The sequence below is a fragment of the Symphalangus syndactylus genome, chromosome 15, assembly GCF_028878055.3.
Source record: "Symphalangus syndactylus isolate Jambi chromosome 15, NHGRI_mSymSyn1-v2.1_pri, whole genome shotgun sequence".
NCBI classification, from domain to species: Eukaryota; Metazoa; Chordata; class Mammalia; order Primates; family Hylobatidae; genus Symphalangus; species Symphalangus syndactylus.
This window is the reverse complement of record NC_072437.2, coordinates 18899831-18912155: the sequence shown is the minus strand read 5'-3', so window position 1 is coordinate 18912155 and position 12325 is coordinate 18899831. Positions and strand designations below refer to the sequence as shown.

At 39.0% G+C, this 12325-nt stretch overlaps 1 protein-coding gene across 7 annotated transcripts in view; it reads right to left on the bottom strand.

Moving 5' to 3' along the window:
• Window positions 1-12325, bottom strand: part of NALCN (sodium leak channel, non-selective) — a 376903-nt gene that overhangs the window by 358726 nt on the left and 5852 nt on the right. For all 7 annotated transcript variants that reach the window (XM_055245146.2, XM_055245148.2, XM_055245150.2 and 4 more), the window contains exon 2: window positions 720-866. In XM_055245146.2, the coding sequence (XP_055101121.1) occupies window positions 720-827 (108 nt within the window). In that variant the 5' untranslated portion in view covers window positions 828-866. The remainder of the gene's footprint in view (window positions 1-719; window positions 867-12325) is intronic.

The window sequence follows — 12325 nt, the reverse complement described above, 5'->3', positions numbered from 1 at the left end:
TGTGTGTATCATGGTTGGGGGAAAGACAAGCACTGCAAGAGGCAACAGGTCATTTCCTTTTGTTACTTCAGCATCAACCATGAGATGAGTAAGAAGTTGATCCTGCTTGGTTTTGCAGAGCTGAGATTCCAGCACTCATGGATATGCATGCCTGTCAGGCTTAGTTCTGGTTACTATGCTTTCTGGCATACAGTCATGCCTGGCCTAGCAGTTCTTCTCAAATCCTCATCAACTTAATTAGGCGGTGAAGGTGACAAAGTTCTTCAGAGATACCATCCATTATCTCATTGACCTTTTACTCAAAATTTGCAAATCAGAAGGAGACCTTTAATTCCAAACATGTGCATATTATCTCATGGATTCAGGAATGTTGATAACAAGTAAAGGAGGTTCATTAAGAACAGGTTGCTCATCTTGGACCCCAGCTTTGGATCAGCCTGAGAAGTGGTATCATCGCTACACCGTGTGACTCTGAGGACAGGGTGCACCACATGGGGAGGGGAGGGGATCAGACCACCCAGTGCATCTTCCTATGTGAGTAACTCGTAGCGGCATCTCACTATTTCATTGGATTGTTCTCTACTTCCAGACTCTGAACCTTATCCATATTCTATTGCAGCTCAGACATTTCGAAGCCAAAGGTACATGATATTTGAATTTGTCAATCACATTTCTCTCACATCCACATGTGCTTCTCCATACTCGAAGAAGAAACTTACTGGTTTGTTAATCCAGAGGATGTCAGCATTATCCGACAGAGATTCATCAGGACCAAAGTCAGTGACTGGCTGGGCTTCCACCCTGGAACTCTGCTTCCTTTTGAGCATGCTGAGGTTAGCTTTGGTGAGCAAGCACAAAACCACAGTCTGGAAAAGGAAAAGTTGTATTTGTCATCTAAACCATCTTGCCCTCATCAAAAAATTGAGTTCCCTACATATATCTACTTATTTGTAAGGCATACTTGTGTTCTACTCCATAGTGTATAATAAACATATGAAAATAGAAACTTTAAAAGGATGAGATAAATTAATACCAATAGAAGCTTGATTTTTTTCTCCCAATGCAATGGATTATTTTATGTACTTCAAAAGCAGTTTAGAGGCTAGTGATTTAGAATAGCTAGAGTAAAATGGTTTGCTTCTTAGGGCAGACATATTCTTGGGAAAATCTTTTTAGATGTATGCTCTTATACCTAAAGCTGTCTCCACATAGAGGTGCTTTGTGCTAGAACACTGCTGACTAATACAGATGAAATGCACAGATCTTCCCCATGGTTTTCCCAGTGTTAATTTAATATGACATTCACAGACGTCTCTTACTTCCAACAGTAGTCCCAAGTTGATCTCCCAACTTGGGAGGGGAGGGAGGCCAGAAAGAATGGGGGAAGAACCTCCTCTAAATGGAGATTTTTTTTTTATGAATGCAGTGATTATCTAAATTCTTCCAGCTACTCTGAAGTAAATTTTTCATGAAATTACATTGAGGTGGGAGATGAGATGCCTGCTAACTGCTAAAATTTCCACAATTCTGAAACATCTATATCCTGTGATAGACGTTACCTCCCTATGGCCATTGCTACTGCCTTCCACAACTCAGCAGTCACTTGAAGGGGGGCTATTATATGTCAGCCCTCAGGACACAAATAGCAAGTAAGCGCAATACAATGTGAGAAGAATTGTTATAAAGGCAGGTGGTACCTGATGATCCCTGAGTCGACTGTGAGACTTCCCATTTGATTAGCACCTGGATTGAGTCTTAAAGGAAGGCGAGGAACTAATGGCTATGGACATATACTATGTTTGGGACACTTAGCAGTGATATTTTATTTGATCTTTGCAACAGCCCCAACCAAAAAAAAAAAAAAAATCTTACCTTCTTACACATGCATGAGAAAAACTAGCCTCAAGGCAGGTAATAACTTGACCAAGGCCATCCAAGCAAACTTGAAATTTAAAATAAGCTCTGTTTGACTACAATGTGTAAGGGGTTTAGAGTTGACCCTGCTGAAGCTGTGGACTATTAGGAGAATTTCTCAAGGCAGGTAACAGAAAAAAAGAGAGCTTCAGGCAGCGCACAGCTGTGCCGAGCCAGGAAAACATAGCACTGCAGTTTTAACATCTGGCAGGTTCACCGGCTCTGCTATCTGGTGATCCATGGGTCTAGACAAAGAAACCTAACCAAGGACAATGGGTGCCACTTAGTCCTCACTGGAGTACAAGAACATGTTTGCAGTGTGTGTGTGTGTGTGTGTGTGTGTGTGTGTGTGCGCGCGCGCGCGCGCGCACATGCAGTTTTTACTGGAAAAGACAATAAAACACAGAAACTCAGAACAAACCAGCTCCAAATCTGATTGCCTGTATTGAGCACCTACCCTCATCACTACGTGCTCCTTTATCTACCTGGGCAGGTATCTCTGCCTAACTCTCCTGATATGGTTTGGCTGTGTCCCCCCACCCCCCAAAATTTCATCTTGAATTATAATCCCCACAATCCCCACGTGTGGAGAGAGGAGTTGAATCATGGCGGCAGTTTCCCCCATGCTGTTCTCATCATCATAGTGAGTGAGTTCTCACAAGATCTGGTGGTTTTATCAGTGTTTGACAGTTCCTACTTCACACACTCTTTCTCTCTCCTGCTGCCCTGTGAAGAACGTGTCTTCGACCATGATTGTAAGTTTCCTGAGGCCTCCCCAGCCATGCAGAATGGAGTCAATTAATCCTCTTTCCTTTATAAATTAGTCAGTGTCAGGTATTTCTTTATAGAAGTGTGAAAATGGACTGATTCACCTCCTATTCCCAGAAGAAAACAAGCTAACTGGCTTTAAGACATGGTAGGTATTTCCAGGCTGTTACTGCCCTGAATATTGAGTTTGAATATGGGCTTTGCAGTAGGCTGCATTAATTAATTTATGTTATATAATTGGAGTTTGGGACTCTTTGATATCCCATGTTAATATATGCGGAGTGTTTAAAGTGTTTTTTTTTCTCTGATTTACTGGTAGTGGGGAAGGAAATCTGGTGGCCTCAATTTGAGATGCCTCTTCAATGACAGTCTCCTATCCATCCAAATACTGAGTGTAGATAGAATGTTTTAGAAATCCTTCAACATGACACAGTACAAAGGAGCAAGTAAAAGAGTGGTTTCACTTCAAAGATTATATAATGAATTTTATAGATCTGTCCACAATTCCTCTTTCACTGAGCAGTGGAGACAATGGGCATATGAATTCCATGCACTTTTATTATCACTATGCCACCTAAAGCAAAAATGATTTTTGATTATGGATTTGTTTATCTGGAAAAATACATGTCCAGAATTTATTGTTTTTTAAAAATTCCCACTTTGGTTATATCTGACCAACCAAAATGGTGCAATTATAACTGAATGACATTAGCTGTCACTCACCTTTACCTTCACTTTACCTGCTCCTAGGTGCCACTAAATCAAACAGTGCCCAAAAAATGATCTAAGCTCCAAAGATACCTGGCTGATCCACACATACATAAAAACTCAACAAGTAGCTCCTGGATCTCTAGAAATTTCACTGATTTAATCTATTAAATATTATATAAAGCATTCAAGTAGTAAAATAAATTTAAGTTACAAACACATGAGGAATTCAAAATTAATCTGAGGTGGTTGATTGTAATAATTTTCCTTTGCAAACAGAAATATTGTTTTATGCCTTCATTCGTGTTGAATCAATAAAACTGCATACAGCAGGCCTATTATTCCTCTGATAAAAACCAGTAGGGATATTTAAGTATCCCAGGTAAGCTTATTATTTTGATAGGAAATTGCTCCTGTGTATCTCAGCCTTATCATTATTATGTTTTTATAAGCCAGTATCTCTTTTTTCTGTTTACCGAAGTGTCCTTCATAAGACAGTACATAAAGTTTGAAAAACATGGCTTTCAAAAGGTTTCCGACATTTATTAAAAGTAGTTGGTATTTAAATAGTTCAATATCAGGAGAGAGGCTGCACAGTCACAATGTGTCTGTTAATACATGTTTTACTCAGAAACAGCTTATAGCAACTCAGGAAACGTTCATTCATCCCGTGTTCATTGCTGTTTTAAATGGTTAAGATCCAGTTTTTGTATTCTGCGATAGCAATTTCGTTTCTATTGGTATAGACTTTCCCTACTTCATTCCAGCCCCCACTTCATGGTATTAATATTAAAATACTCCATTTTCTTTAACTGCAACATTATGGGTCATTTCTTTCCCTTGCAGCTCCCTTGGGTTCAGTATTAAAGTCTTTTGCATCTTCTCCTGTCTTCCAAATTATGGTTCACAGCATGCCCTTCTTGCCTGTCCCCTCTACTTAACCCCTTAAGTGATCACCTGTTGTTAGTTTCCATTACCATCTGTGTCCAGCTACTAATTTAGAGAGGTATCGGTGCTGCTTCCCCCGCAGATGTAGGAAGACGGTGCCAACACCATCATGAAAGAAGATTCAGCCTGAGAGCGACATGAGCCAGGCACCCTGCTTTTCTCCTTCCTCTCATGTCCCAGACCCTACTGCTCTGAACTCTTCAGGTTCCCCATGTGCAGCGGGAAGGCCCCGCAGGTTCTCTTTGCACCCACTCTCAGCAGTGGATTGTTTTCTTGCTCATTCATTCCATACATGTACAATGGCCTTTTTCACCTATCCCCATTTCTAGACTCCTTTCTAGGTAGGCATGGGCCCTCAGGTCTGGGAGGCCTTTCAAAATGTTCCCTCTTTTATATAAAAAAATCAGCTTCCAAACACACTGTAGGTCTCTTTTGTAGCCCAGAAAACCTCAGTGTATCTTCTTGTTTCTCATTCACTGACTCATTTGTTCATTCATTCATTCACACAGCAAATATTATGCATCCACTGTGGTATCAGGCACTGCGGTATGTGCTGGGTATACAGCACTGAATATAAAGGCATTCTTGAAGCTTACAAACTGCCTTCTTTATTTAACCTTATGTTTCCAGGACCCTGAGTCCCACTGATTTGTACCTGCACTTCCTTTCACACTCATACCACATGCTGCACTCAGGTTGGCTAAACGTACCATTATTCACCATCCTGCAACCTTTACTCAACTAATTCAAACCTTTACCCAAGCCATGTCCTCTTTGTTATCCAATGCCAATCCCACATCAGTCTTTCCTAATTTCCTAACTTAACTCATGAAGACTTTTTGTCTATGTGTGTGATTTGTTATAACTGAAAAACTTAATATCTGGGAATAAAGATGTGAGAAGATAAACATACAACTTGTATAAAATCAAAGCATCTATCTCATTCTAAAAATCCCCAAAGAAGACAGAAGTCATTGACTCATTTTTAATCATTAGGTGTTATTAAGGTTGTCAATACATCAATACCAACAACTACTCTTCTGATAACTTTTGTGCATAAACTGTGGGGTCTTTAGGAGTGCAAGTGAAATTGTTTATTAACCACCCTATTGCAGACACAGACACACACACACACTTAATAGTGGGGTTTTATCTCTTTGCTTGGTATCCCTGGCACAGTATGAGAAGGAAATTAAGAAAAGAAAATGTTCAATAACATCTCCAGGACTCTTCACCTCAAACTCTGACTTTCATATCTTTGGGAAGCCAACCAGCATTGCTAGCAGAAGTTTCTCATTCATTCATGTTTGCATAATTGTTTTGTTTTTTGACTATCTCGACCATTATGTTAAGTGATGTGGATTTAACATTGAACAAAACATACTAGGTCTTTTCCCTCCATGTTCCTGACATGGAAGACAACATGCTGTATTTAAAGGCAGAGTAGCTGATTAATTAAAAGAGAGCCTCTAGTGTGGTGCACTTTCTCTTCAACCTCCATCTAGTGGTTTTCCTATTCCTTCAGTACCTTACTGCTAGGCAAGGAATATTGAACAGTGGATTCCCAACATGTTTCTGTGCTATCAGGCATAATGAGATCCATGCAAAAATCCAGGAGAGCTGACTGGTCCTTCTTTGCCTAGATCTCAAATACTTAAACCTTAAATTAAGTTAGAAGAAAGTAATTCTATTTTTATTTTATTTTCATTAACACAAGTAATACAGGTTTGTTGTAGAAAATTAGAAAAACTATACAAACAAAATAAGAAACAAAAATGAAAGCCATCAGGGATTCCACTTCTAGAGACTCAATCGTTTTTGCAAAGAATCTGTTGAGCACATACATCGTGTCTGCCACCGAACAAGGGGCTGCAGATGAAGTAGTAATTAGTTATGGTCTCTCATGGAATTTTCTTTAGGGTGCTTACTCTCCAAGAGGATATGAATTGTATCTCTTTTAGAACTTTCTTTGCCATATATATGTTTCCATGCATACATTTATTTTTAAATGGCTGCTTACACATGGTTTTGTAACCAGATTTTTAAAATCTAGCCATATTCTGTGAACATCATTCTCTGTCAACAAATACGCAGGTGCAGAAAATCCTAACTGTAAGTAAACACCATCTTCAAACATCTGTGCCCCTTCCTTGTCTTTCTTGTCCCATAGCTCATTTACATGTGTATAGGTGCAAGGCCTTACAAGGTAAACTGATATAAGCACAGCTTTCCAGATCAGGTTCCCAGTGTTAAATTTGTGTCTGAGAAAGGCATTACCCCATATTTTGAAGACACATGTATTTGATGTTACCAATTTGTTAATGTAGGCATTACAATATTAATTCTTATTTCAAATGTTTTTGTTTCTTCCTCTTTTTGGTTCCAATAGCCACAGAACTCAAAACAACAAACCACTAAAATCTACATTTGAACAAGAGCTTCCTGTCCTTTCCCTATATGCACATTTACATCTTCATTGTTACCTCAATACACCACAATGAAAACTTGACGACAAAAGGCGATGCTTAGCAGCAAGACGGCCTTGTTTCTGTTAAGTTTGACTGTCGATTTTGTTTGCCAAGTTCCTTCTCAGACAGAAGACATGTCTATCAGAGCAAATGAATATAGCATCATACATGTTATGCTATGGTTTCAATTAGGAAAAAATACCCCATATTTTTGTCTTATTATCTGTTATCCAACATCCATCCACCTGCCTCATGTGTCACCATCCCTGCCCACTCCACCATCCTCCAAGTCCCAGGGCACATTTGAGCCTCAGAGCTACTGATACCTGCACCCGCCTCTGCCCGGTTGAGTGTCCTCTCTGTGCATCTTGAGTGTCTGAACTTCCTCTCTTTCTCTGAGCCCAGATCATCTGTGTCCTTCATGCTCACGCTCTTCCTCTCCCTCCATGAGGTCACCTCTCACGGCCTCCACAGCCTCTCACATGCACCAGGTACTTTCCAGACCAGAATCCAGCAACTCTGCTGTCTCCCATTTAGGGGCTGCTCAATGACTGCCTTGAGATTTCAATCATCACAACAATTTAAGGGAAAGTGTTAAAAACAGAAGTTGATGTAAAAACGAATGTTATCTCCTACTCAGAATGCTTTCCTTAAAGGAAAATAGCTTTCAGTAGCTCACACACACATGCACACACACATACACCCCATGAAAAAGTGCTTTGGGAAACATGAGAGTTTCCATGTTAAAATAGTGAGCTCACTGGTTGATTTCAACCCAAATTACATTTACTGTCATGCAAAAACAGAGTCCTTCTAACAAAAATGTTGGTTGAGGGGTTATTATGTGCCAGACTATTTAATAATATCATACATTTTCAGGCCATGCATGGTGGCTCCCAGTTGTAATCCTAGCATTTAGGGAAGCTGAGGCAGTGGATTGCTTGAGTCCAGGAGTTCGAGACCAGCCTGGGCAAGATGGAGAAAACCCATCTCTACAAAAAAAAAAAAAAAAAAAAAACAAATACAAAAAATTAGCTGGGAATACTGGCATGCACCTGTAGTCCCAGCTACTCCGGAGTCTGAGGTGGGAGGATCACTTGAGCCCGGGAAGTAGAGGCTGCCGTGAGCCAAGATCATACTACTGCACCTCAGCCTGGGCGACAGAGTGAGACTCTGTCTCAAAAAGAAATAAAGAAAAAAGATATGCATTATGTCATTCAATTTTCGCAAGAACCATTTTACAGATGAGGAAACTTAGGCACAGAGACAAGACTGGACAATGCGCCTTACAGAATTATTGAATCAAAAATTAAGTATATTACAGAATGGACAGGAAATGAGAAAATGACTTTTTCGATATATTTAAATCATATAGCCTGGTGATTACAAACTCTTGGCATCAATTATTTTTTGTGCAAATAGTACAGACATTTCTCATCTCCTGAAATTGAATCCATTTTTATTATCTGACTCACTTTATGATTTTTCTCACCACACACTTATAAAAATGTCGTTTTTTTTCTGGCAGAAATCATCAAACCTCTCATTAAATCTATCTAAATGACTCTTTCAGGTTTCTGAAGGTATTATCCATTTATCATTCCTTTTTCCTTGAGGATGAATCCTAGAAATATTCTATTATACCTTCATTATTTTTTTCTCTAAATTTGGTAAAGAATGAGAAAAACATATTTACTAAATCTCATTTGATAATCTCACCCCATGTAGTGACGAGACAGATTTCTCCATTTCCTAAAATGACAGATTTCTTCACTTCCTAGAGTTAGTTTTAGTCTCGTAATTTCTTGACCGACTATGCTATGAATATGAAAACTAAAAAATAGATTCCACCTATGACACATGGCTAAAAGAATGTACGTATTTTTTTTACAGAGATTGTGCAAGAGCAATTAAAAGATATGTACTGAGAAAGTCTTTCTGTCATACCCAAAATCCAAAGCCCAGAACACAGATGTTATGATTTGTTTTGTCGTGTTCTCTGTTCTTCTAGCAAGGAAAATGCAGACAAAATAGAAATTCTCTATCAAAAATTTATCAAGACGTGACTGTTTATTTGATAAAAAGAACATCTACTCTATAAGTTTCCAATCATAATGTGTTGTAATATCCTGAAAGGTGGTAAACTCCTTTATGGATACTCTCAGAGGGAATGACTACACATTTTAGAGTTTGCAGAAAAGATTTCTCCTCTGTCTGGGACTTTGCAATAGATGATATCCAAAGTGACTTCCAATGATAAAAGTGATTAATACTCTTGACACTGCTCATATTTTTATGCATTTGATCATTTCTCAGGGTAGAATGAAGGTCCATAAACTACTGTGCATAATTATAGAATAGAAGCAAGCTTAGACATTATGTACTCATTTTTTTAACTTGAAAGATGACAACAAATATTATTGAAAGCTTACTCCATGCCAGGCACTATTCTAAGCATTTAACACCTCTCTGAAGTAGTTTTTAGTATTATTCCCACTACAGAGATTAAAAATTGGAGGCAAACATGCCCAGACCCACAGGAATTGGAAGCAAGTTTAGAATCCAAGTAGTCTATTTTTTGGGAGAACAGAGGTAGGGGGAGGGAGGGAGAGAAATGGTGAATCATTTGACTTTCACTTTTTAACCTTAAGAACTTTTGTACATTTCACAAACATGAACTTCTGTACATGTTCATAAAGATGATGTGTTTTATTTATAATTTCTTTAAAACAAGTAAAACATCAAAAAAATTTTCAGTTTAAGCAAGTCACACCTAACATTTGCTTAGGGTTTATTAAGTGTGAGGCTAATTGTTACCTATTTCTCACCATGCCCCAATGAGGCAAGTGTCTCTCTCTTTTATCTGATTTTACAGGTGAAACTGAGTTTTGGAGAAGGTAAGTGCCTTATCTGAGGTCACATGGTTAGCTGTGATAAGCCACGAGGGAGCCAGGTCTTTCTGATTTCCACCCCAGGAATACTTTGCTGTCCATGTCTTCTTTCAGTTTGACCCTTTCAAGCGTTTATAAATAGAACAGTCTTCTTTCCCAGAGAACAGAGACGGGAGTCTCCAAGTTCCTGCCTATTCCATGTCTAAGTAATAAAACCAAATTAGAGCATACCTGCCACTAGACTTACAATGCCAGTCCTTCCGGGCCCTCTCAAGCAAGCCTCTCCTGCGGGTATCCTTAGCTTGTGAACTTCAGTGAGCTGGATGCATCTTTCCCTTTAATCTGGCCTCTGCTCAGAGGAAAGGCAGCAGCTCTATGTTTTCTCTCTCAAATTTAGCCTGGAGTCCTGCGTCTCCCCCAGCAACACAGCAGAGAACATGTTAGCAGGAGAACTAAGATAGCATCAAAAATCTGACGCCCTGGGCATCACAGCAGCAATGTGTGTCTCCGTAACAGAACAGCGGCCCCCTCCCCTGCCCCTGCAGGTAGAGGATTGTTGTGGTTGATTTTCAATCTAATTTTGTACAAAAGTCAAGGCCCTGATTTGGCTGCCTGGTTTTCTCTCTTCTTCCTTCTCTTTTTCTTTCTGCCTCTCTCTTTCTCTCTCTCTCCTCCAAATGCCACCTGCCACTTTTCTTTTGGGGTACTCATTCATCTATGTCTCGGCCCTCACTAAATTATGTAGCTCTGCAAAAAACATAATTTTGCATGCATGGTCCAGTCCCAGCAGACTTCAAGGGCTACCCAAGGTGGTGACCACATAGGGGAAGGCAAATGTTTCAAAGAACCATCTCCAAAAACAGACTCTTCTGTTTTCTGTTTGTCAAGGCACTGATTAGAAACAGAAAATGGTTCCCCACTTTTTATGAGTCTATTTCCTAAATCCCAAAGTAAAACAGCAGATTATTTTTCTCTGGTTATTTCTAGAAATACTCCGAAACTGTCATTACTTCTCCAAGGATTCTGTTTTGTTTAATTTTTTAATCGTGAAAATTGATTTTCTTTGGCCTTTAAAAGTGATGGGTTTGCTAAAGGGATTCAGTATACACCACAATGCCCCAATGCCCTTTTGTCATTGCACCCTACACGCCCAAACTAAAACTGTCATTGCACCTACATGCCCAAACTAAAACTGTCAAGCAGTATGAGAGGGAACTGGCTTGTATTTTTGTCACCTACATCACAGTAATTTTCATTTTTGTTTCATTGTAGTAGGAGCATTTAACACGAGAACTGTTTTAACAGATTTTTAAATTCACTATAAAATGTTAACTACAGGCGCAATGTCATAACACAGATCTCTAGAGCTCATTCATCTTGCATAACTGAAATGTTCTACCCAGTAATTAACAACACCCCATTTTCCCCTCCTCCCAGCCCCTGGCCACCACCATCCTACTCTGTGCTAAGTATATATCCTACTCTATATTAATTATCCATTGTTGGATATTTTATTTTGGTGAGCTGCTACTATCATTTATATATTATGAAAAACCAGAAAGGGGATACTTACTTTGATTGTGGTTGTTTAATCTTATAATATGAATCTGTAAAGATTAGATAAATAAGGTGGATGGTTTAAAACAGCGGTTTTCAAAACTTGCTATTATATTTAAATATAACAGAAGATCAAAGGGAGATTATGTTTTTGTGGTTGTTTAATTTTGCAATATGAATCCACAAAATTTGCTCAAAAGGGGATGGTTTAAAATAGTAATTCCTAAAGACTGCTTAACATATGAATTATCAAGGGAGGTTCAGAAACATTCTCAACACTGTAAACCGAATGGTTCTGTCTTCCTCAAGTCATATGTTGAAGCTCTTATCTCTAATGCATTTGGAAGTGGGGCCTTTGGGAGGTCATGAGGTCATGAAGGTGGAGCCCCCATGAATGGGATTAGCGAATCTATAAGCAGAGCAGAGGCAGCTGAATGGTCTGTGGACCAGGAAGACAGCCCTCACAGGAATCAGCCAGCACCTTGCTCTTGGACTTCTTAGTCTCCAGACTGTATGAAACCAAAGTCTGGGGTTTAAGCCACCTAGTCTGTGCTATTTGTTACAGCAGCCCAAGCTAACTAAGACACTCAAGCTGAGGCCTCCTTCACCTCAGACATACTAAATCAGAATCTTTAAGGGTGGAAAATAGGACACTGTATTTTTTAAAAAACATCTTCAGGTGATCCCTGTACACCTCTCCCATCACTGTTTCCAAATTAATGAGGCATCACTAGCCTAGATGCTCAGAAGAGAACACTTTGAGAGTTCACATTGCATAGTCATGGCTCTTTGTGTGGAAAAGAATAAGAGAGTCTAATTATAAGCAACACAGGCAAAATATAAGTCTGAGACAAAAATTTTGATTTATAATTGTATGTACATACAGTATATTCTTTCCTCAGAGATCTTCAAAATTTACTTTTAAAATAACTAACTTGCATTGTATACAGGAATTAAATTTTTGTTTTATAAAAGGATAACTAAGATATTTGAGTTTTTGTTGGGGTTTCTGTTATGATTTTCTAGTCTAGACTACACCTTTAAATTGCCATTCAATGCCTTCAAAGACAG